The 25,875-nt window shown below is 42.4% G+C and overlaps 2 protein-coding genes across 2 annotated transcripts; both read right to left on the reverse strand.

Annotated features, from left to right (window-relative positions):
• Nucleotides 1–5,171: 5,171 nt before the first annotated feature.
• On the reverse strand, nt 5,172–6,305 carry LOC111835730 (microtubule-associated protein 1 light chain 3 gamma-like). The gene is made up of 4 exons (XM_023796332.1): nt 6,159–6,305; nt 5,982–6,037; nt 5,802–5,908; nt 5,172–5,536 (listed from the first exon to the last, which is right to left on the reverse strand). Exons 1-4 carry the CDS (start codon nt 6,214–6,216, stop codon nt 5,338–5,340), a joined length of 420 nt encoding a protein of 139 aa, XP_023652100.1. The 5' UTR covers nt 6,217–6,305; the 3' UTR covers nt 5,172–5,337.
• An 864-nt stretch (nt 6,306–7,169) lies between these two features.
• Nucleotides 7,170–25,709, reverse strand: LOC111835715 (uncharacterized). The gene is made up of 30 exons (XM_072710413.1): nt 24,877–25,709; nt 24,332–24,438; nt 24,051–24,186; nt 23,684–23,835; nt 23,455–23,581; nt 23,059–23,240; nt 22,823–22,931; nt 21,906–21,970; nt 21,576–21,648; nt 21,288–21,319; nt 21,089–21,131; nt 20,759–20,808; nt 20,473–20,592; nt 20,159–20,278; nt 19,296–19,488; nt 18,377–18,517; nt 18,051–18,152; nt 17,736–17,801; nt 17,489–17,617; nt 14,799–14,978; nt 14,594–14,719; nt 11,332–11,933; nt 10,888–11,007; nt 10,570–10,692; nt 10,297–10,470; nt 9,989–10,202; nt 9,575–9,715; nt 9,295–9,396; nt 9,128–9,190; nt 7,170–8,399 (listed from the first exon to the last, which is right to left on the reverse strand). Exons 2-30 carry the CDS (start codon nt 24,424–24,426, stop codon nt 8,271–8,273), a joined length of 3,909 nt encoding a protein of 1,302 aa, XP_072566514.1. The 5' UTR covers nt 24,427–24,438; nt 24,877–25,709; the 3' UTR covers nt 7,170–8,270.
• Between the last annotated feature and the right edge of the window lie 166 nt (nt 25,710–25,875).

Genomic DNA, 25,875 nt, shown 5'->3' on the forward strand with positions numbered 1-25,875 from the left:
GCTGTGTGTCTGCGATGGTTACCCAGCTCTTTAACATTTGTATGCCAGCTTGCTCAGTCCCCTAAGAGAGGAAAGTTCAAGAAACTTCCAACAGGGGGCAGCCTTTTAGAAATACTTCTCACAAACTGCCTACTGTATGTAAGAGCAGCTGAATTAAAAGTGTACACTAGCACCAATCCTGAACATGATAAACGCAAAACAGAAGCTCTGTTACAGAGAAGGCCCTGAGCAAAAAAAGACTGAAATCACATTTTTTACAAAAGAGATTCTCACAAGATTTGTTCTGAAAAGCTTCTGGAGAGGCGAATACTTCAATATGCGGATGCGTCCTCGCGAGACAGTGTGTGGTATTCGGGATAATCCCCAGTCAGCTCCAGTGATATCTGAAATGTACATTAATATTCACCGCTTTTGTGCTCCTGCCTTGTCTGTCCAGAAGTAGGCGGGGCCTCAGATATTTGCTCTGAAATGGTTTTATTTGCCATTTGTAAGTACAGGTATATTGCAGTATGTTATTTTTTGTAAACTTCATTGTCCCCTCTTTTCTCAAAGATATACCCACACATGTAGAGGTGAGAGTGAAGCTTGAGTACTAAGTGAGGGGGGTCAGTCATCCATCCAGCACCCCCCGAGCATTTCTCAGTGGGTTAAGGACCTTGGTCAAGGGCCCAGCACAGATGGGGCTATTCTGCCGAGCATGGGATCCGAACTGATGACCTTCTGATCCCGGCCGCAGAGGCCAAACCTACCAAGCCACACATCTTCCTCTTTTAGGCCCCCTGAGCAAGCCCCCCCCCCCCCCCCCCAGGGGGTTACTGGATACTCCTCATTGAGGCGGAGATGACTGAGGAGCAGGAAAATACTCACGCAGAGCGTGAGGAAATGATGTGGTCTGGATGGAAATCTGGGGGGGGGGGGGGGAGGGGGGGGTAGGGCAACATGACACCACCTGATTCCCTTCCAAAGGCCTATTTACTGGGAGTGAGCCCAGATAGGCCCGATCGGCCAGAAAAATCCAGTACAACTGGACGCAGACTTCACACTGGTAACAGATGTTATGATCACCACGGGTATCCAGCGATGTTTGAAAGTGGTTCCTCCATTTTCCAGTATGTTCTGTGACACTTCTGCTAGGACGTGGAGGTGTCAGGACGTGGAGACGTGACGAGAAGTGGCCAAACCACGCAGTATGTGTGCAGCTGGGGCGCCCTCTTCTACAAAGGGCCAACACTGCTTTTGATCACAGTCGGTGTCCCCCAACACAAAGCCGTAGCCCCCAGTGCCTGACTGAACTCCCCAGCTCCACAAGGTAGCAGATTTCTTGCTGACTAATACTCAGATGATACCTGGAGTAGCAGTTCTTTGGTGAGATTTAAGATAGGGGTTTGTTTGTTGCAGGAGATTGTCAGGTGATTAGAGCAGTGGAATATAAGGGGGCTGTCAGGTGACTGGAAGATGTCAGGTGACTGGAAGCTGTCAGGTGATTGGAGGGTGTCAGGTGATTGGAAGCTGTCAGGTGATTGGAGGGTGTCAGGTGATTGGAAGCTGTCAGGTGATTGGCAGTATAATGGCAGTATAGCAAGACTACTAGTACATTAGCAGTTGCAGGCAGCAGAGAGACCTTAGACATGATTTCTGCAACTCACTGAAAATGACATAGAGCTACTGTCCCTAGTTCCCAATTCATCAGGCGAAAAATAAACTTAAAGTTTATTCGCTTACACAGTGAAGCCAGACATCTTATCACCCTACAGAAACATCCTTTACTGGATGGACAAGTAGAAGGATACCCAGGAATTTAAAATTAATACACAGCACAAACCCCAGACCTTGAAAATGAGAACAAATGAGGTGCACAAGTCTTTCGGACACTGCAGAAACATTCATTACTCTATGTGAAAGAGAGTTGGATGGCATGGAATATACAATTGCACAAATCAATTTGCTACTGAGTATGCATGTGTGCAGAATACAGTTCCAGGCACCGCAGCGAGAGCGAACCTGTTGACAGTCACCTGAGGGGAAAAAACCCACCATGATTTGGTCATGTAGGCAGTTTGGATGGGTACAAATGATGTTGCTGTTCATTCAATCTCATGGAGCAGGAAAGCTTATTTGCCCGCGAGGAAGAGGGAGTGAAGGAACAGGGTCCTCATTCATATTCCTGCAGATTTTTCACAGCCGTGTTTACAAGCCTGCCGGCCTCGGCCAGAATCGTTATCCGCTCTGGGCTCGTTGGCTCGGGTCTGCCGCTCTCCCCGGCTCTGCGCGAATGCTGTAGGTGGCACATGTCTGAGACGTTACCTCATGCGGAACGTCTCCCCTTAAGGCAAGGAAATAATTTAGCCCTTAGGCTGAAGCATGTGGGGGGGGGGGGATAGGGAGGGGGTGGCAGGGGGGTAGGGCAGCCAGCACAACGATGATCACATCTCTGGGCCTGCAGCCTGGAAAGGAAAAGGTTAGGTTCTTGTCGAACACCTCCCCCCCCCCCGCAGCATTGAGGTGAATTCACCAGACTCTGGGGCCTGGTTAAACCTGCCTGCCAAGGGAAGAACGTTGGTCACAGAGGCATCCATCATTGCCAAGTGGAACAGAAGCTTCTCACTCACAAGGTTACATCAGATTGGGTCCAAAACAAATGCCCCTGGGCCAAGGGGTTCCCAGTGAGGGGCTTTTATGTCCTATTTGACCAGTTAAGCCTTTATGACAAACATAACTCATAATAAGAAATGTTTAAAGATTCGTAAGGATGAACAGATGCTTTAAACACCGCTTGTGTCGTCCGCTACGCCCCTCCACCCCTCTGCACTGTGGTGATTTCCCCCTTATACATTACTGGTTGGACCCAGTTTTGTTAGGAAGGGCATGCACTACGCTGAGAGTTTTTAAAGTTAATTAAAGTGTATAAATATTAATGATGAATTAACTGGAGCAGGGGAGGACTCAATTAACGCAAGTTCCGAATGCGGCTCGATCGATTTCAGCTGCTCCTCAGGTGATGGGGTGGAAAAATTAGTCGTGTGCCGCCTTATTTTTTATCAAGGAAGGGGGTGAGTGTCTACCAAGCATGGAGTGCGGAGCGTGCGTGTCTGAGAAGAGGGATGAGAGCGCGGTGCAGTGTGCGTCCTTCGCGGACTGTGCCGAATTCGGCTGTGAATGATACTCCTTGGCAAATCTGCAGCCTGTCTAATTATATTGAGGGCAATGGCTGGAAGATGTAAGTCATGACCGTGTTTTGCCGTTTGCGAGCCAATCAGAGGAGCTGTGGGCCCCTGTGCCTTCTCTGTCACATTCCTTCATCACACACTCTGTCTCCTGCACGTTCTCCTCTCTCCGGGCCGGTAGGGTCTTCCAGGAAGAGAAGCCGTCTCAAACGGAGGGAACACAGACACAGGGATTTGGGACACACATCCCAGCTGGGACCTCATCCGGCCTGCTGCTCGTCCAGCAAAACAAAACAACTATAAAAACAACGCCGGCAACATATTGCTTTGAAAGTGTTCCCAATTTGAGCGCTTTGTCCCAGGGGCGGGGGGGCGGATTCGTGACAGCTGTAAAAAGCGAAGGAAAAGGCAGCCTGTTGAGTCCTGAAATGAAAACATAAAGCAAAACACCCCTTTAGAAACGTCTGCAGCCACTGAGATTTATACTGCAAGGCGGATCTGCGGTGAACCATTTCCTTTGGGGGGGGGGGGGATGTTTATATGCTGTCATTTCTCAGGGGCTCACCAGCTTTGCCCCACACATTGACTGCACTACATGCCCAGTTAACACAGACAAATGGGGAGGCGGGGACATTTACTTCTGATTGGGTAAGTGTGAATGTTTGATGGGGTATAATGGACAGGCTGTTGCAGGTGTGTGTGTGTGTGTGTGTGTGTGCACATAGAGAGGGTCATGTGAAGATCTCACTTTGACACGTCGTGTCAAATCGCACGTCCCCTGCAAGTGAGAGCAAACCCCAACACCAACCGGTGCCAACCCCCAACCCAGACCCTCCATCCACCTGCTGACTATCATGATGGGAGTGCAATTTCAATAAATCGCATTTCCTTCCTTCCTGCCAGGCCAGAAAGGACAGGAAAGGGTCTAATACAGCAGGTAAGGTCCAGGGTCATTAATGTCACAGGAGATACGTGCATCTCCATCTGCTGTCCCGGTGAATGGTCTAGTGTGAGCTCTCTGCCACCCCCTAGAGGTCTTGCAAAGGACGTGCTCCCTGTCTCAGAGAGTCTTTTTGAAGACCTCTTTCCATAGACTTCACCCTGAGCTGCCGATTTAAGGGACTGCATGCTGTTCCATCGCAAGAGTTCAAATCCCAAAGCAACCTTCCAGTATTGCTATTTTTTAGATCCTTGTAAATACATTCCATCCTTTGCAACAGTGAGTAAATGTCATGCAGTGTTACTGGTGAACAGGCCCCTCTCCGCAGTTGGGCAAACAGCTTTACTGTAGTCACTTCCTGAGACCTGAGAAGTAGCTCAACAGCTCCGACTGGCGACCATTGTTATGAGCAACAACCTAAAATCTCTTCATGAATCACAAAAGTCAAAACTTCTTTAAACTTTTTGATCATTTACTAGGTTGCGTTCAACTTAAAGTGGATTTTAATGATTAATAATATTTTACATGGGAATAAAAACAGCCTCACCGCCGAAATAAAATCTACAAATATCCTAAACTTGAGTGAATAGACTAAGGGAACAGAAATGGGATTAGAGAGCTGGGCTTCTATCGTTCTTGTTGGTCTGCAGCGACATCTGCTGTTGACTGGAGGAACACATGGCTGCGGCGTGAAACTTAGCAAATCCCCCGCTTGACAGCCGTGTTATCACAGACACGTGCACAAGTCGGGATCCCAGGTCATCTAAAGTTAGGGAATCATGAGAAGAACCCTTTTGTACTCACACTTGGCACACTCCTTTTAATCACTAACGCTACCCAACTCAAAAGCTCATTAGCATTGGCTTGTCCCCTTTCTGTATGCAATGAACTAGGTAGCCTAACTCGGCTCAGAACGCTCTCTTTTACTGATCGATTAGTTGTTCAAGCTAAATGGTCGTTTAGACCACTTGTTTCTAGGGTTTGCTGGTCGAGTACCCATCCTATATACAGTCAAATCAGCATGTGGTGCTAGCATGCGCGTGCTTTCATGGAAAAGGCAACAACACTTAAAAAGTTACAAATTTATTCCTCTGTATTTTTACATTTTTAAAATGTGATAGCTTACACCGTAAAATTCGTCGTTGTATAACATGCAAATACGCCATCTCTTGGACCTGCCAAACGTACAGGCATGCTTTAAAAGGAAGGCACCATTCATCGGCGGTAGTCCGGTCATCGTGTAACCGCCCCCCGTGGGCAAGGTGCCCCGGGACAGCCAAACATCTCCTGAGAAGCATACGTCATGTAGAGGAACCCATCCTCATCCTTGTGGTCCTTGTAGATCTCCACCATGGTGAGGGACATGCTAGACATCCCGCCATTGTTAATCAGCAGATAAAACGCTTGTCTTGGTACAAGATGCAGCCGGTTTCTGCAAAACGGAGCAAATCAGTCACGCGAGAGCATAAAACTTTGTTTTTTCGCCAACTCAGGTGTGGTCCTTAGGTCATTCGTGTCCGCAAGCCCCAAGATGCACTAATGATTTTACTGATGCGTGTTTTTTCTCTCTTTTTTTTTTTAAATCGTATAAATAAATTTGAGAAGAAAAAAAATCCAGTCAGGGCTAACAAACAGGTTTTTAAATTGGCGTCACCTGTGCTAAGGATGGAGCAGAGTTCCATGCACCAAGTCCCTACCTTATGACGGTAATGAACTGGCTTAATGTCAGTTCTTCTGGGACCAGAAATTTCGTCTTGTCTAGTGACGGTAGGTGCTTTTCTTTTTGATATCTTTCAAGGATTACCTGTAACATGGGACATGTTAGCGATTAAGAATAAACAGGCGGAGTCTGAGCGTCCGGGGAGGTTTCGCCTTACTGGGATCTTGGTGGGAAATTTCGCCCGGATTCCGGCCACCTCGTGCTTCCGTGCGGCTATTTGCAATTGAGCAGAAAAAAAAAATCACATAAAACGCATTTGCTTGAAACTGGTAATGTGTCAGTGTGGATATGAAAATTTCTATCGGACGGGAGTGTTTTACTCCGAAATCCTTACCGAAGCTTTTCCGCTGCTTGAAAGGCTTCGACCGCTCGGCGCTTCTCGCTGAAGGCATGCTGAATGGCGGCTCACCTATTGACCTTCCGCTCCTCACCTCCAGATGTCTTGGCAGAGGCGGCAAGTCCCCCAAAGCAGCGTGTCAGGCCTAAATACCCCCTTCACGGTGACGTATCGTTAAACCTTTGGCTGCAGGAGGCAATGTGGGTCGCGTCGATCGACCCACAAAGATGCGTATTCAGTTTACGTATATATTAATTATACAGACACATTTTAATAATAGTTTTGTATGATTGTAGGCCAGTCTTGGATGGATTAGACCTTGTGTTATCCTAGTTAATAAGGTGCAAATAAACTCGGTGTTCATAGTTTGACAGGGCTATTCAAATCACAGTCCTCTACAGTAGGTCTGAGTACTGAGTACCCTCCTTTACCTGTGATCCAAGGTGTGAAGCCTCAGTGGCCAATCAGAATCAGTGTTTATTAAACTAACAACCTGGGAGAACTGAAAACAAGACCTGGATTTGGAATCGAGGTCCAGATTTAAAGAGCCCTGGTTTAAGAGGTGCGTTTCAGAATATTTGAGTTCTTGGCTGTGAGTTTCAGCGTGATCGTGAAGCTGAGATGTCCCAAGAGATTTTGCAGCTTCGTGAAAGGGAGCTGATCTCTCTTTTACTGGTAACCCTATTAAGAGAAAATGTTTTGAAGAATAATGAAGCAATCATGAAGCAGCAATCTTTCAGTTATCCATTGAAGCAAATTCTGCTTCACCGATCTTAAGGCTATATACAGTACTGTTATAACCACTGAATTCAGTTTAAAAACACCCATCCACCCATTACTGGTACAGGGTCATAAGCCTGGAGCCAATCCAAGGAAGCAGATGGCACAAGGCGGGCACACACTGGCAGTCTATGGGCAGTTTAGATACACATATTAACCTAACTGCGGGAATATAATCTTAGGTATAATTCCACACTCCAGCTGTAATTACTCACTCACACATCCAGGGAATTTGAAATATGTCCATCTTTATAGAAAACATACCTAAAAATCCGAGATGCATTTTTTTTTCTTCGTAATTTTTAACACATGAAGATAATTTCTACAAGTAACAAAATGTTGCTGTCAGTACAGTTCTATACAGTACCGGTGATGTTTAAGCTGAATTAAATCACAGTACAAACAGTTGGTTGATAGAGCCACTTGTGTAAAATAACACATCAGTGCTAATTACAGGTATCTGAAGGCATGTTGAATGTCCAAAGCAACATCCACATGGGACAGTTTGTTACAAGGATACATTATAGGAGCCAAACAGACATAAGACCAAGTGTTACAGTCCAAATTTTGCTACCTCCCAGCACACCTGATCCAAACAATCACAGGCCCAGTACAAATGCTGCATTTAGGATTGGAACTAACAGCTGTCTTTACCCAAAGACAGGGCCCAACAACATGACATGTAAAGTCAAATTTCTAAAAAGGTCCCTTTGTACCTATACAGCTATGGAAAAAAATTAAGAGACCACTCTATATATTTTGTAATCTGCATTTTTAAACCCTGGTTCTGCTGGCAGAGGACTACACAGCAGGTCGCTTCTAAGCTTAAAGTTTCTAAGACAGCAGTACACAAGAACAAGGTGAAGCAGGAGACACTGGGAAGGACCAGAAACCAGCCAGGTAAAGCGCAGAAGTGACTTTCTAATGCCAGAGATGACTGTCAACTTATCCGACAGTTTCCCATGAATCGGGGAATGGCACCAAGCAACCTTCAAAAAATTAAGTGGTGTGAAGTGCACTGCTAGGACAAGTTTGTCTCAGGTTCCTAGAAGCAGGATTGAAGACCCATAAATTGAGGAAGAAGCCCTTTATCAACGAGAAGCAGGGAAGAGCCAGGCTGGAGTTTACAAAAAATGTATATTTTACACAGACACATACCCATAAATTATGAAATGAGTGAAACTAAAAATTTTGCTGTGGTCTCTTAATACTTTCCAGAGCTGCATATTCAAGTGTGAACAGTAGAGTTTCTCAGAATAACTTTCCAAAACCAAAAACATAAACATCATTTGGTCTTCAGTAGTAGTGGAAACTCCAGCGATGCCCAAATCAGGCTGTTCTGTTTTTGTCTTTCTGTAGGCGTTGGGTCTGTTGTGGGCTGTTAAGGAGCATCGTGATGGTGGAGGCGGGAGGTCTCTTCTCAGGGCTCTCAGACAGCATGAGTTTGATGACTGAACCCTGCAATAAACAAAAGTGTACAGCACCAGTCAAAGGTTTGGACACACCAAGCCGCCTACAGAGGAGAGTGATAGTGTCACATCACATGACCTGGCCACTTGACTGAAACACAGTAGAGATGGTTTTGGAGCAGTTTGACCAGACAGTGAAGGAAAAGCGGCCAATGACTGCTCAGCATATGTGGGACCTCCTTCAGGATAGGTGGAAAAGCATCCCAAGGGCCACCTCATGAAACTGGCTTAAAGGATCAGCCAGTCCCTGGAGCAGCAATTGGGGTCAAGGGCCCAATGGTGAGATCACTCTGCTGACCCAGGGATCTGAACCGGCAACCTTCTGAGTCACAACCCACAGAGCTGCCCCCCCCCCAACTATATACAGCATATGTTTTTTATTTAATGCTTTTTTGGTCAGTGCATGATTCCATATTTGTTATTTAATAGTTTTTACGTCTTTGGAATTATTCTAAGTACAAATAAACCTTTCTATGGGTAGATGTGTCCAAACTTTTTACCTGGTACTGTATATATCTGAACTCTGCAAGGCACAGTGAATCGGGGGAGGGGACTCAAATCATTTAGAATTTATGTGTGGTGTATTGAAAATTAAGACTACTCAAAGAGAACTGAAAAACTAAAATCACCATTAATTAAACCTTTAACTGGACACTGGTTTTGCATTTTCAGGAAAGTGAATCAGGAAGCTAGTTTATGAAAGTCGTCATCACACACCTCGGACATGAACTCCTCAGTGAACCCATCCGGGAATATTCCTTTCCGCAGGTTGTCCCAGATCTATGGTATTGACGGTGATGTGGCATTTAGAAAACAAATCTTATACTTTTATTTTACAGAAAACCAATAATTTTAATATACTTGCCAAAGAACTATACACTTGCCTCTGCTCTTTCTGCTACTGTCTTCATCTTCCAAACAAGCTCAAAGAAAATCAGTCCCAGGGGATAGATATCTGTTTTTTCATCATACTTAGATTGTTTTTCCTGTCAACATGGATTTAAAAATGAGACCTGCAGCACCTTTGGAAGTTCATCAGAATAACAGGACACTGCATGGGAACTACACGCTCTGATCATGACATTTTTAGGTCGCCATCACATGGGAGTACACTGGTGACCCCAACAGGGAGCTGAAGGAATAGGATGATGTTGCATTTATTACCTGTTCAGGGCTCATGTAAGTTTTGGTGCCTCTTCCCCTTGTTCTCTCAATAGGTTTTCCAGATTGATCACATGTCATTGTTGCAAGGCCAAAATCTCCTATCTTCACAATGTTATCTTGACCAAAGAGTATGTTGTCTGGCTGGAATTGGGAAAGCACAAAAAGATACAAACATCCAACAGTTTGCTCAAACTTTTAACATGAAGTACAATAAGGAAGTAGTCAGATCAGTTTGTCTGAAAGTAACATGGTTACAGGCCATGTTTTCCTTCGTAGGCCGACATGAAGACCTTGGATGTAAAATCCTGAGATGCCTAAAAGGCCTGGTAATGATACAATTTGATAACTGCGATTGGGAGACTGACTACATCCAGTGGAAGGAGATGATGTGGACGCGTATATCTTGGCATGTACCTTCAGATCCCTGTGAATAAGATTTTTGGAGTGAATGTACTCCACCGTCTGGACTATTTTCTGAAACACCTTCGTAGCTTCTTCTTTGGTCCGTTCAGCTCCTCCTTTTCTAAACCAGTCATTCAGCGAGCCCCCTGTGCAGAGCTCCATCTTTATGTAGAGGGACATATTGTCTTGTTGTCCAGATGTGTCATTGCTGCCAGAGGGAGGGTCACTGTAAGTGTGGAAGGTATCTGAGGTCATGCCTTTATGGGTGTCACCATCAAATCACTAATGGGGATATGAATGAAGATATAACTATATCTTACCTAGAGGTGATGCAGATGTCTGCCAGCCCCGATTCCACTTCCTCACGTTCCTTCTCTTTATCAGCTTTACTATCAATGGAGAATGAATCTATTTCCCTCTCAAATATCACGCTTTCAGAACCTTCCTGGCTTTCACTGCAGGATGGATATGGAACTAAACACAGTTCTGGGTCTCTGTGGATTGGAATGAAAATTAATAATCTAGAACGGAAAGTCTAGTTTGTAGGGCTACATCTTAAAGCGGAATTGAACACTGAAGTAAAATAGTTTTACCTTGAACCCTTGTTGTTTGATTTGTCGTGCCGGTAATGGGGGCCAATCCATGATGTGTAGTAACGCACAATGTTTGGATGATCCAGACTGGCCAGTGCCGCCACTTCACGTTTTTCATGGTCTCTGAGAGAAAAGGAATTCCTTCAGACATCTGGGTAACTAAAGCAGGCAGAACTGGCACAACTAATGACATAGTGACACGACTTAATTTGACCCAAAGAGAGTTAAAAGTCTTTGCCGACCGTGAATTAGTCACATTTTCAGATTATCATTGGTTGTTCAACAGAATTTTAAAATATTTTAAAAATAACTACTTACCCTTTGTACTTGGTTATCTTTACCGCGTACCATTTACCATCTACTCTGTGCTTAACTTTGTAGACCGAACCAAAACCTCCCCGACCAAGCTTCTCTATGTCTGAGAACTCCTCTAAAGACCTGAAAATAAAGATTTACATGATTTGTTTCCTAGCGATGCATTAAAACAAGACGTGCATTAACAGAGTCCTCAAATTGTACACACACCATATAATTATACATAATTAGAAAACAATGTGATGTAATTTGACCCAGATTCTCTGCATCTTCCTTTGGTTTTGATGACATAAATGCCTTTCACCAAGCAGTAGGCACCCCGTGTCCATCAAAAGCATTAAAGGTCTGATGTGCATTAGCCTAGGTATTTAAGATTGGATCTAAGTTCATCTCAGCGGGTCACAGGCATGTTTGCCAAACTCTTAACTTTATAAACTCTCATCATACCTCAAGTTGTGTCCAGGAGTATCACCTCCATCTTTACACCTCCACTGCTTCCCATTTTGTTCCAGTTCACCCCTGCCTTTCATTGCATACAGGAGACAGTTAATGTTTCCCTTTGGTTGCTTCAGCATCTTCATGATGTTCTGGATGTGCAGCCACCTGTCGCCCCCTTGTGACCTGAGTATCTCTTTAATCTTTAGCTCTAACTGTTTTGGCACAGAGTCATGGTCCTCAGAAATGGACATGGACGTAGACTTGGACATGGACATGGACATGGACATAGACGTAGACTTGGACATGGACATGGAGCTCTCTGATCCTTTCAGGCAGGTCTGCTGTCTCGGGGGGACAGGGGAGCCAGATTGAAGTAAGTTTGCCCCATCTGGATCTGCTGTCAGGGACCAGAGTGGTGGTTTCCCGTCTGTCTTGTGCAGCTGCCCTCTCTGCAGCAGGTCATAGAGAGTCGGGTTTATGTCTTTGGCTGTTTTCAGACCCAGACCTTTGGCGATTGCCAGTGCAGGCTCCTTGGCTCCTTCTCCTTTGCTATTTAAAAAGACACATACTTGCTTTCCCAATTTTTCTCCGCTGGCAGTATTTTCGCCCATCTATATATTTGTGTGTTTACTATACTATTTTCTTATTGTGCTTCTTGGAAAAGGGTGCATTAAACAATTCAGTGTTTCATGTACACCAAGTAGCTGCCTGTAAAACAAAATGTGGCAGAGAATAGAAGATTAAGAACCTTTGAAAAATTAAATGCAATCAGACCATAATACACAGCATCGCTTACATTTCACTGTGCTCATAGATTTTATAGGAAAGGGCGTTGGTGTAAATTACGGGGAGGATGAGGGGTTGTCCTCCCCCCCCCACCCCCCCAATAAATCAAAACCAGCTAATACAACCCCTCCAATAATCATGTTTCCCCCGTAATGGGTGGAGACCTCAACCCCCACAATGTTCCAGCCAAAGTTACGCTCTCGGGAAAGGGCACCTATACATCAAAGGGAAGTCGGCACATTTATTTGTTAGGTGCTCAGCCAAAGTTTTCTGATCAAAATCATAATTAACCGAGCTTCTCCCACCTCATGGGAAAGCTTCGCTTACTTCAGTTAAATCGAGTAATATGAACTGTAATCTTAACTGTAGATCCCCACGGTTCCCAATATAGATTCCGGGTCTCTGCGACCAAACCCGAATAAAGGCTTACATTAGAAAGTGCAGAGAAAGGCCTTATAGTTTAGCGTGAGCGACGCATCATTCACTGCGCCAAAGTAGATCTACAATAGTAGCAATTTGTATAATATTTACCCCTAAAGAGTCAATGTCTTAAACGGCATTTGACAGACATCTTTACTTTCGCGAAATACAATTTATTACTGATTCTAAAACCAACATTCCAAATCTTACACTCGCTAATATTTTTGAGGGCGAACTTCTGCAGTATAAGCAGATAATGTAGTGAATGATTCGACTGAAAGACTGTTGGCTAATATTCTAATAATGGGTACCAATATAAAGGTTGGATCACAATATTATGACATAATCTACCACTAAAGTAACATAGGCATGCATTCGATTCGTAATAATCAGAGGTCTTAAAACCTTTAATACGATCCGCGACAATAACACGAAGCATGTACTTACTGTTGTGGTTTTCCAGTATCTTTCTGCTTCCAGAATGATCTGTGATTCTATGACTAAACGTATCGAAAGCGCGACACTCCTTCCGACTTTGATGACACTTAGTTTCGTTTCTAAGAAAATGTGAGTCCTGTCTCCTCTTTCGTACAGTATACGTTTCCTTGTCTATTTTCCGCCTCCCAGACACTAATAGAAACGTCACTGTCATACCAGCGATGGGCGCAAGATTGTCGGATGTACAATGTATTCAATGTGGAGCTATTTTTCATTTTATAATATCCACAAAATAGCATACTGTATATACAGCATTGTCGAATCATTCACTGCCTTATCTGCTTATTCTGCAGAAGTTCGCCCTCAAAAATATTAGCGAGTGTAAGATTTGGAATGTTGGCAAAAAGCAGTAAAACTTCACAGACCTGCGAAAAAATGCTGCATAATAACTATTATATGCATTATATATATTATATAATAACTGTATTTTGGAAGAGCGCTTACTTGCAGCGATTGCAGGAGGCTGCCAGCAGGTGTTGTCTTGGGACATGATGTGAAGAAAGGAAGGTGGCTTGCAGACTTCTATGAAAAGATCCAGTTGATTCTGAATGTCAGTAATTATTTAGGATCAATTAAGCAACAATTCTAATGATTACGGTACTGTATCTGACCAGCTGGCCTCATACATAGATGTGTCAAATGATGTATGTTTTACTATACTTATATTTTGATATTCACAGCACACAAGCTGAGAGGCAAATCACGATTTTCATTTTTACCAATCGTACACAGTAAAAGAAAATATTATTAAGCTAAGAGAAGTAGAGTTTTTAAGTTTACCATTCATGTAGTACTGGAGACTCACTCAGACCATAGAATCATACAGATTAGCATTAAAATCACAATTTAGTAATTTAAGCATCCAAAATGAGTAAAAGGGGGCAGGACGACTGCTCATTTGTACCACTCCCTGTATTCTTTCTCTTAATGCTACACCATGGGGTTCCCACAACAGGCCGTGAAGAAACCTCTGTCCAGGACGGGTTACTTGTCACTCAGGTGGACCACAGTCATCAATGATGAGATATTTACCTATTTCATTAAACGATTTAAAAAATAATACTTGAATATTATAAGGGAACAGTATAGTAACTCTACGGGCAAGAAACATTCAGCATACAACACAATGTTCTAAGCAGCAGGCATTCTTTAACCACAGGACTTGTTCACCATGTCATATTAGCCAAACAGTCTTTAGTCCTGACAAACTGCAACTACATTTTTCCAAGAGACGTTTCCAAGAAATGGTCATATATAACATGCCTTCAGAAATTCATCACACAATCTGTAGGTGCTGCCATGATGGGGATGATGTTGAGAGGGTTGTAACAGTGTCCACTTTATATGCTGTTGGTGGAGGTTGAGATGTAAGATGGGGCGGGGAGGGGTCGGGGTGTAGCGTTCCTTATAATGTCAGTTTTTCCAACCCTTGCATCTCCTTACACGCCCGACTGTCCTTGAACAGCGTGTGGAAGTAACCGCTCTTTTCTTCAAACATCCGCATCCAAATCACGTACGGTATTCTCACTCCAGAACAGCAGCATTTCGGCCGCTGACATACACTCACCATTTTCTCCCACAGCTCCCCGGTCACGTCCCACTTCATAAAGGTGGTCCGTTCTTTACCATCGTTGGCATTTTTATACTGCATGTCCACACTAGAGATGTTCGACTGATAGTCGGGTTCGGTGCTCTGTTTCATCATCGGGGTGATGATAGACTTCAAGTTTTCCCATTCCACTACCGATACACTCTGCGCCGTCTCCAGTGACCTGAAAGATGTGCAGTTCCTCCTCATCATAGTCAAAGAGGAAGATCACTTTATCCCCGTTGGGCATCTCCCAGGTAGCCCTCAGGTCTTCCGACGGTGGCATCATAGGTACCCGTCTACGTGTCGTACGAATCTTCTTGGGAGCCCCCGTCGATCGTACACCATCCTCCTCCTCCTGAATCTTAGGCCGTGAGGCCGAATCTTTCCTTTCGGTCGTGCCAGACATGTCTGTATCTATAATCTCTGTATTACCTCTTACTGTTAGGCCTACTGCGTGAAGCTTGCTATATTCTCATCGGCCTGCTGGGGGCGTGGCACTCCCGACATGCATCTTTTTGGGGGGTAGGCAAAGACAAACTTTTAACTTTTCTTAGGATTCTTTAATGAGAAATACAGCGTGTCAAGTTTTAGGTTACCAAGGATTATCTTATTTCTTAATTATATCGAATGCCTATTGGATGTACGTCGCGGTGTTTTTCTTTTATCTCCTGTTTGTAGTTATGCGCAGACACTGACGTTACGCTCGACCCGGGATGGTCTACGGTGGGGTGTAAATAACAGCTATATGGGGAAAACTACTTGTTCCCAACTTTACACTCCCCAACTTCAAAAAACCTTTTCATGCATGGTCCAACTTCAAACAAAACCTTTTTATATACTGAAAGAAAAAATGTCAATTTGATGTGTGGCTGACGTTTATTTTCTATATGTAATTGCGCACGGACAGAGACCGTTACCGTTGACCAGGATGACCTGCGGGGATGTAAATAACAGCTGTATGTGAAAACTACCTTTAACAAAAAAAGCTTCTGCAGATAACATTAAAGAAAAAGGGGGGTCACCCTAACTCCCTGGACTGCTGCAGGGGTCAGACACTACGCTGTTCCCCCCTCCCCCCCCTCCCTGCCACTTTCACAGACACAGATACACGGCCAAACTGCTGCAGGGGGGTGCAAAGCGTTTATTGGAGAATAGCGTCAGACACTCCTCTCATTGTACGCTCCTACTCTCTCAGTTTCTTTCAGACTCGTACAACACCGGGATAAACTCTAACATTGTTCTCAGAATGTCCAAGTCCTTTGCAGACACAGCCAGCCTCAGAGGGCAGTAGTATTCCTTATCCACAACATTTCCAGGCTCTGGACCAACGGGGATATCATTCACCTTCCGACAGTACCGCACCAGCTGCAGCCGCAGCGTACGGTCACACTCGATCAGGTAACCAGCCCGCTCAGAACCGCCAGCCATCACCCTCATAGCACGGGCTCCAACACCATCGGACAAATCCCACTCGTATTCATAAGCACCCACACGTCAAGCCATTTTCTGCTTCATTTCAGTCTCCGCACTAGTCAAAATAAATAAATGATTAAAAACCACCCGCAACAAATTTCACACCCCTTGTAACATCAACAACACTGGTTATTACTCCTAGCCCCGCACCCTAGTGACCTCTGTGACCCCTAAACATTTGATCTTCGTGACCTTTGACCCGGCCTGTCATTTTAACGAAAACGGCATGTATCTATCTCTTGTATCAATTTCAATTTATTTTATTCAACTTATTTATCAGCTGTATCCTCGCCAAACAAGACCAATCCCATGACTCATTGCAGCCAAAGTTCTTTCTTGGGAGGAAAGATAACAAGACCGGTCTTGCCAAGGCCACAAGTACGATCTTTGTGATTTTGGTGTTGAGAAACACCCTTTAGATACCCATGGCTCTCTGCAAGACTGAAGCAGTTGAAAGTTGGATGTTTAGCTTACGGTAGATGTTCAAATATCTACAAGAGAAGACAATGTGAATGGTTTTTACCAAAAATTATTACATAAGACAACCATGAAATATAGTCTGACCCTTGAAAAAATAACGCAATGACAAACTTTTCATTGGTTCATTCATCTCTGAAGTGTCAATACCATATCCATCCCAGCATAGTTTGCCTTAAGTGCTAAACCATCATTTTAACAGCAAAAATAACACAGAAAAAAATAACGGTTTTACAGTATTAAAATTGGGGAAGCAGAAGAGAAGGAATGAAAGTATATTTAAAAACCCTATGATCTCTACTGGTTTACATTTAGCTGGCCAGCTGCCCTTAGCAATACACACTTTATACATTAATTTACATTTAGGTCAAAATGCTTGTACTAACAATTACATTTTAAAAACCATTTTAAAAAACTACATAATTCACTTATGTGCCTTGGTCAACATGCATCTCTAATATCAGGACATTAAATGTCTATGTATGAAATAAAGAACCATAATTCTGTAACCCACGTTGCAATTACTTTGACACTTAACATTACAATAAATGATACATAGATCTGGCAAACCTAAATCTGTATTTTCATTTTTTAGGTTCTTTTCTTATAAAGTGCTCTTAGCCAACTTATTAAAGAATTAAAACATTTAAGAGGTTTGCATTTGTATGCTAATACCACTAGGTGGTGCATCGTAAAACAGGGCAAGCTTGGTGTTGTAGACTAATAGCATGATTCTATCCTCATAATTTTGTTATTTATCTGTAATCCAGAACTTTTGTCAATTAGCTATTATTGTTTGATACTTGAATGTCCCTGTAACCCACCCATATTTATTCACTTGAATGTTATTCTGGAATGACTGCGATTTAGATAAAAACAGAATGGAAAACAGGTGCAATAAATCCCTTTCTCTTAGAAAGTTCTATTCTCTCGATCTTCTTTGTTTTTTCCCTGGAGGATGCTGCTGAGTTTTTTCAGCCCGCTTGCAATCTTCGAAGCCTCTGGTCTCTCCGATGGCTTTTGATCCAACATCTTTTTGATCAGTTTATTCTAAAACATAACCAAAGGATGCGTCTGTGTTAAAGAATACCCCCAGTGACACAAGCTGTATGTGTTTTTGCAAATTTTTTGCTACCTCAGGGTCCAAACTGTCCGAGATATCATTTACCTCTGCACTGTATTCACGGGAAAATTCCTTTGGGAAATCTTTTCCATTTCGAATCCCCGGCCACAACTGTGAATCACAAAAAGCATCAAAAAATAATTATGGATCAGCTGCAATCTCATGAAGCATTTTTTTTCTCGGTTTTTCTCTAGAAAATTATAGGTCAATGCCCTAAGCCTTCCATGGTGGCTGACTTGACTCGTTCACAAAAGATAACTAAAATTCCTGAATTGCAATTTATACATTTTGATTAAACATTTTCTTTGGTGGCTTCCTTTTTGATTGGAAATTAATCAGCATGTATCTAAGTTTACTTACATCATGCTTTTCCATTCGTGTTTTCATGGGCCAAACAAGTTCAAAGTAGATCAGTCCCAAGGCAAATATGTCAACTTTCCTGTCATAATCATTACTTTCCATCTGTCAAAACATTTTTCACGGTTAGAAATCTGCTCTGGAACACAAATGTTTACATTTTACTTAAAACTACATGAAAAACTACATGATACACCTACAGCTATATTAAGGTCCTAAATCCACTTGTTTCACAATAAACAGTATATTTTCACCTGCACAGAACAGCATGATTAATGGAATAATTGCAATATATTGCAAAACAGTCTAATGAATATAAACCAGGTTACCTGTTCAGGGCTCATGTAAGATCTTGTCCCTTTTTTTTCTGTCCTTTCCAGCTGAGCCCCATCACTGGCATTTCCACCAAATGTCACAAGACCGAAGTCTCCAATCTTTACCTTTCCATCAAGATCAAATATATTTGCAGGCTATAAAAAAAGGTCAGCAACCAGGTTGAGTAAACTGCTGTTACACACAGAAGGTAACAGAAGGTGCTTTATTGGTCTTTGTGAATGATGTTTAACAAAAGCTCACTTTTAATAAGATAATGTCCAAGAGTGAGATGGGGGGCATCTCTGTAGGTAGAGTCAGAGACTCAAGACTATTCTGCTGATTAATTCCAGACATTGACTCCTGTTACCCCTTTACTATTCCCAGATAGTAGTATTACTACTATCACTATTCCCAGATTGTAGTATTACTGCTATCACTATTCCCAAATTGTAGTATTACTGCTATTATTATTCCCTAATTGCAGTATTACTGCAGTATCACTAGAGATTTATGAAAAAGATTCAAAGCCTTTACTAGGGTAGTTTGATTATAATGGAAATGAATGAGAACACACTATTTTTATTTGGGGAGGGGGGACTGAGGAACAGCCCATGTGATGTTCCTGTTCAAAAATAACATACTCTAAAACCAGGTTTACAACAGCAACATATTCTGTTTATATTCTGAAGTGAAGGGGCTGAAGAGCCATGGGATGACAAACGGAACCACATGGTCGGGGATCAGAGATGGGAGAGAGGAATGGGGACTATTTGGGGAAGGGGGTGGTGATGGGTTTATTAAAATCAGCTGGGTGGGGAGGGAAGCCATGTTAGGGTCTTAAATAATCTCTGGAGAAAGTTCTCCAATCATTATCAGCTGCATCTCACAGACAACAGCTTCCTTTGACTTCCGAAATGACTTTGACTCGTGTACCTTCAGGTCTCTGTGGATGAATCCCTCTTTGTGAATGTACTCCACTCCATTAACCACCTGCTGGACTATGTCGAGGGCTTTCGCTCTCCTGGAAGGATTCTGATTTTCATTATTTTCATCAATCCATGTTCTTAGGTCACATTTACAGAGCTCCATCTGGATGTAGAGGTACTTTTCAGTGTTGCTGCCAGAACTATAAAAAGAAGAATCACGGAAATACTGGGTGAATCCTTTTAAAATGAAATTACACAAAAATAATTACAATATATCACTAGCGATTTCTCTAAGCATATCCATCCATCTATCCATTTTCTGTAACTGCCTGTCCCATTCAGGGACACCGTTTGGCCACAGCCTAACAATTTTTCCCTTGTCAAAGTCACTCAAATCCTTACGCTTGCCCATTTCTCCTGCATCCATCTCACTGCCTATGAAAACTGGCTGTTCACTTGCCATTGAATATATCCCAGATCTTAATTAGCGCTGTTGTTTTGAGATAATCCCCATTATTGATCTGGGGTGGTCATAATGTTTTGGTTCTTCAGTGTATATAATCGAAATTCATGCAAACTCCAGTTTCTTGAGTAATTGCAGCCAGAAACTTAATAGCTGGAGGGCTATTTATACTGTAAATCTGCATATTACTTCACATTAATTACTTAACATTTTCAAACACGTGACTGAATAAATTAAGCAAGCAGGTAAGAACAAGCCCAACAACAAGGACTGTAAATATCATTCAATTTGATCTAAAGACCTTCAAATATCGTGAAAATTGATGTAGCACCAAACTGGTTCACTGAGACGCACTGATGGTTTAAATACAGCTGGTAGTGTTAGTTTGAAGAAAACGATGTCATTACTTTGAGGTGCTCTCCGAAGATTCACATTGGTACCTGGTGTCCTCTTCCCAAGACGAGTAGTACTGAACTATGTTAGAATGGCGCAATCTTATCAAGGCAGTAACTTCACGGCGAGATTTTCTAAGAATTCAAAAACCAGAAGAGAACACAAAAATAAATTAATACACACGTCACCTAATAACCATGAACAGATGAATTTTTATTTTTGTCAAACTGAAACTGATGACTAAACCCTTAAATCTTCTTATTAAAATTAATCTATTATAATTGTCTTCTTTGCAGATGAGGGCATAAATAAAGAAAAACTTTCTTACTTCCCGCTCTCAACTATCTTCACAGCAAAATACTGGTCTTCAAGTTTCCGCTTGGCCTTAAAAACACGGCCAAAACCACCTTTTCCAATATGTGTGATCGTATCATAATCTTGCAAAAACCTTAAGCAAAAAAAAAAACCAGGGGATTAAAAGGAAATCGTATACAGGTGCTTTACAGCAACAGGTTTATTTTAATAATATGAACATAGTGCTGTCTTTTGTGTAGAACTCCTCAATTGGGAATTTGCCTTCAGATTGGACACTGAATGTTCCGGACCCCACAGACCTTGATGGCTGGGCGGGGGGCTTCTGTACTGGTGCTCCCAAACTGGTTTCCTTTAAGAATTAGGATATATACATAATGTATAATTAAAATGCACTCTACGTAAGATAACATTCCAAAGTCACTGGCTTCACAGGTGAGATATGATTTAAGAAATTGCCTTTACGTTCTAAATGAGGGGCAGTCTTGTTGTTGTAGCCCCTGATAGGACGATTCTGTCCTCATGACTTTGTCATTAACGATTACCATTATATTAAGTGACCAATTCTCCTCAATTGTGTGTAAGTCTCCAAAATAAATGTGAAAAGGCGCTGTATTGTAAATGAGGAATACCTGCTTATTGTCAGATGGTACTTGGGAAAAATTTACAGCCAATCTAAAAAAAAAAGGGAAAGTATCTATTAAGTCTCTGACTTTAATTTACATTCAGTAAAGGACAGAATTGTTTTATATGATTTTATATGAACAGCAAATCTTTTAGAAGTGTACATTCTGTTGCTTGGAAACGAAGGGATGAAATAAAATTATTTACCTTATTTTAGGCTTGTTAGATACAGGGGTTTCCTGCATGTAAAAAAGGGGAAAATGGTTTAACACACACACCCATCTCTGTTACTTCTGACTTTTGTCACATTTACTTAAATAAAGCTTCACAAATGCATATACAAATTCACAACCATCTCAATATTAGTCCAAAAATGTATACACACACCACGTTTTATTTTAAGCGGTGGCCTCAGTTTTGACTCCCTTAACCCTCTGGGACCGGCGGTCCTGCCGGCAGGACCTGACAGAAATTTCGCCAAACCGTTTAACTCACCATTTTTGGGCTTTGGACACCAGAGGAATCCTCAAACGCAATGCCACCTGAGCTTGTGGGATCTTGGGGAACACTGCAGGTGAATTTATAGTTAATAAACTGCTGTCACTTGAATTCCTTGAAGCAACATTCAGAAACACAGAATTCTGTGAATAGAAGTACTTTCAAAAAACATTTCTCTTAGCAAGAACTTAAAGTACTATGCATGGAAATTTTAAACTCATTTGTTCTGTTCGCCACAGAAATCAACAACAGAATCAGAATCTGCTTCAGATCACTCATCTCCAAAAGACGGGCATCAGTAACAGGTCGGATCATCGACATCCTCACCGTAGAACAGGGGAACCAAACATGCTGGAATCTGAGTCTTCAAGTCTCAACGGGTTTCTCCTTAACTGTGACGGAGTGAAACCATAGCTACATGTTAAAAATTAGTACAGTATATATAATTATACACTTCTCAGTTTGAAGTATGTGTGCCTGAACATAACCAGAATGTAACGGATATCCGTATCAACGGCACTGACCTCTTGGTCACCTGTTGACTTACGACTCCAGTGAGCCCTACTTTGAGGTGTGGTCACCACCAGATTTCTGTGGTGGCAGCTGGCATGGTAGATGGAAGTGAAGAAAGCGTCCTTTCTTTCTTTGTTTCTCTCTCTCTTTCAATAAGGGCTGCCTTCCACGCTTCTTAAGCACCTTGGGGCAACTAAAATTTCTATATTATACTGTATTTTGTATTGCATTGTCTCTTCTTTTACTACACTATTGTTTTCCCTTATTTACACTGCTCTTAGTTGTATTGTTCTCCCAAGCATCTGTGCCCTACACTGCAACTGTAGCAGCACTGTAACTGTAGGGTGTTTGATTGGCACTGGCAAATCGGCTCTCAATCGCTGTGTGAATTGTTCAAAGACACGACCTGACGCAGGCGCTGATGCATCGCAGACACCTGCCAGATATCTGGCATGCTGAACGTCTAGACTTTGTCAGTGACTCTAGTCAACGAGAGCGCAAGACTTGAGGTGAGGTGAAACCTGAGGCAGGAGTTTAAAAAGGTGTTAAGAAGGTTGTAAAGGTTCAGTTTGTTTAGAAACTGTTCTTAGTGTATGTGTGCTTTCGTATGTATATATACACAGACACACACATATTTTATATATATATATATATATATATATATATATATATATATATATATATAGAGAGAGAGAGAGAGAGAGAGTTATGCAGTGTGGAGACAGCTTTACCTGAAGGGAATCCCAAGCCTGCTTTGCTGCGTTCCGCTTTGCCTCCTTAACGCTGTTCCCCTTCCCTTCAGGGTATTCCATATTGTCGATGACAGCCTTATAAAAAAATCTGTAATATAAACAGTGTTATTTTCCTCAATAATATTGAACAGTCTCATAAATACAGTGTGAACTGCTCGGCCATTTTGCTGCAGTTTGTTTTCCCTCTACCGTACTCTTCACCGCTTGATACATACTGAGGACTGTGTGGTGGTCCTCTCTTGGCCACTTGTATGTAATCAGGGACGGTTTTTTTGTTTTTTTGGCAGTATTCGTTTAAGAATCCGATGTAGTTTGCCTCCATGGTTGGCTCGGTGGTGCTCAAACTCAACTCGTCCGTTTCGTTGCAGATTTGTCTCACGCTAGGCTCGTCTCCTTCCTTTAAATGAGAAGAATATGAGGAGGATTGACACTGACAGCCCGCAATCCGCTACAGTTTTTCACCAAACCCACACTCAATGTACTACTGAAAAAAGGAGGAAAAAAATATCACATATGCCCAAATGGCTGCATGATGTTGTATTTTACACCAGAAACTGGTATAGAGCAACAGGAAACCTATGGTATCAATGTGGATTTTGGCCATATTCTACCTGATCCGTGGTCGTTTCTCGGTTCAACGCTTCATATACCAGCCTGGCCGCCTCCTCTTTGGCTTCCCTCTTAGTTTTTCCGTAGGCTTCGGGGAACTCTTTGTTATCAACAACAAACCTGCAACACCTACAGAGGGAGTGAGCAGATGTGAAAAACACATGGAGTTTCCATGGCAGCAGATGACAATGATTATCAGGAAAAAAAAATGGATAATGACTGAATAGTTACTGTGTGGCGTTGACTGGAGCAATTCTAGTAGATTCTTTTGGGTCTACTTTGACCTTTTGCTTCTGACCATATTCATTCAGCCAACATGTGTAGTTTGCCCACTTGAAGGATCCATTGCTAACAGGTGGGGGGTTCTCAGTTCGGCTGCTCATCTGCAGGGCAGCACAGTACACTGTCAGCAGACACATTACCCATATACCCAATCACTGCACTTCTTCATAACTGGTCCACAGATGCAGTGTTGGTTTCCTGAAGCAGAATGGAACAGCAACAGTATCCTGCCCAGTCTGACAGGGAGCTAATCAGCAACTCACGTCTAAATCATGCTAAGCACAACAGAAGCACAGTATCTAATGATCATGCTTACAGAATCATTGGGCTGGATGCTTTCCCCAGATAGTTTCTCTAACGCATTTTTTGCAGCATTCTGCTTTGCCTCCTCCTCAGTGTGGCCCAGTCCCTCAGGATACCTTTCACTGTTCACCACAGCTGTTATAGCGAACCTGGATGATAATAATAATAATAAATAATAATAAAAACAACAGCAACACCGCTAACAAAACTCTCCGCTATTTACACTGACATCTTTGTATTTAACATTCTGAAAAGGGCAAAGTTTATGCTTATAATAATAATGTTTCGACTTACATTCCACTGGTTTGAGGCGCATTGATTTCCTCGTAGGACACCTCGAAATTATTTTTCTGAGCTAATAGGTAAAGTTGCCCGACGTATCCATCCATATTCTAAGCAACCTGTTAAAAAGGTATTTTTGTAAACTTCCTAATTGAAATAAATAGTTCAAAAAACAGCAAAACCAAAATGTTACATAATGGAAAACACGGTGCAAACATACGTTTTATTGCTCTCTTAAGTTTATTATGAACAGCATCGAAAACGATTTAATGCGTTCATTTTGAAGCTGAACTACTTAAGCTGTTAAGAGTAATAAGACTTTATGTAAGGAGTATTCCTGTTAGACAATCATGACTTCAAGCTTAAGTTAACCCAGCTAACTGAGAAATTCTGCTTCGTGGAACACCTCCCAGTTTAAGTGCAGTGCTCCGATTTCTGAATGTTTACCGATATGACATTTTATGCTTTTCGTGCAATTAAGCAACAACTTTATCAAGCATGTAAACCACGCGCACCAGAAGAATTATAAGTGCATATGATCACATATTTTTACGTACCAAGATACAGCCGCTGCGTTCCGTGCTCAGTTGCTCAGCAAGTTTCGGTTTCGTTATCTAGGAAAGTGCTTTTTACTGTGGCAAACGTCATAGCCCCTCTGACGTGTACAGGAAGTATATCGGAGAGAAATTGAAATAGTGTATACTGAACAATTCAGCGTTTTTGAATTTTTGAAAGGAGTAGGATAACTATTATGTTATTTAAAAATGAAGAGGTATAATGTTCCATGGGCTGACACAGGCTGGGTATATGCAGTCCTGATGAATTGCTTGTTCAGCCTTTCTGAACGTGACATTGGATGCGCTGACATATATTGTCCACCTGTCTGTCTACTTTTGAAAAACTCAAATATAACCTTTGTTATAAGCCGGCTGACCCCGAGATTCACTTTTTGTCTCCTGATACATGCTGATATTTGTCTGATCGAATCACTGCGTGGAAGATTCTAGCACGAGCCACCGGTGTTATGACGAGTTGAGCTACCTATCGAGACGTACTATTGAGCCTTTTTGCGCATGTGCAGTTCCACCGTTTGGGAGTTAGGTTTTAGGGGTTAGGATAAGGGTTTTATGGGGGTTAGGGTTAGGGCTATCGATTAGCACTACGATAGCCTAACTCAACAAAGTACTTCAATTCGACATAACACCGGCAGTATTACCTGCACGGTCTGTATCTTGGGCGTAAATCTTCCTGCTGTGGAAATTAAGACATTTGGCATGCCTATTACTGAATAACACATGTAGGACAATTACATATCAGTGGAGAATTTCAAGCAGTGAAATGCATACATTTACATACTGAAAATGACAATTCATTTTTTAAATTATTATTGTGAGTTGGGGGGGGGGGTCTTGTACATTGAGTGCATGGACATGTGTCCAGAAATGAGGAGGGGGGTCCCTCAAAAAAAAAATGTTTCACTGGGAACCATTATAAGAAGTGTATGCCACTGACATTGTCATACTCCTTAATCTCAATTCATTGTCGGTTGTGTCAAT

This window comes from Paramormyrops kingsleyae, chromosome 3 (genome assembly GCF_048594095.1).
Source record: "Paramormyrops kingsleyae isolate MSU_618 chromosome 3, PKINGS_0.4, whole genome shotgun sequence".
NCBI lineage: Eukaryota > Metazoa > Chordata > Actinopteri > Osteoglossiformes > Mormyridae > Paramormyrops > Paramormyrops kingsleyae.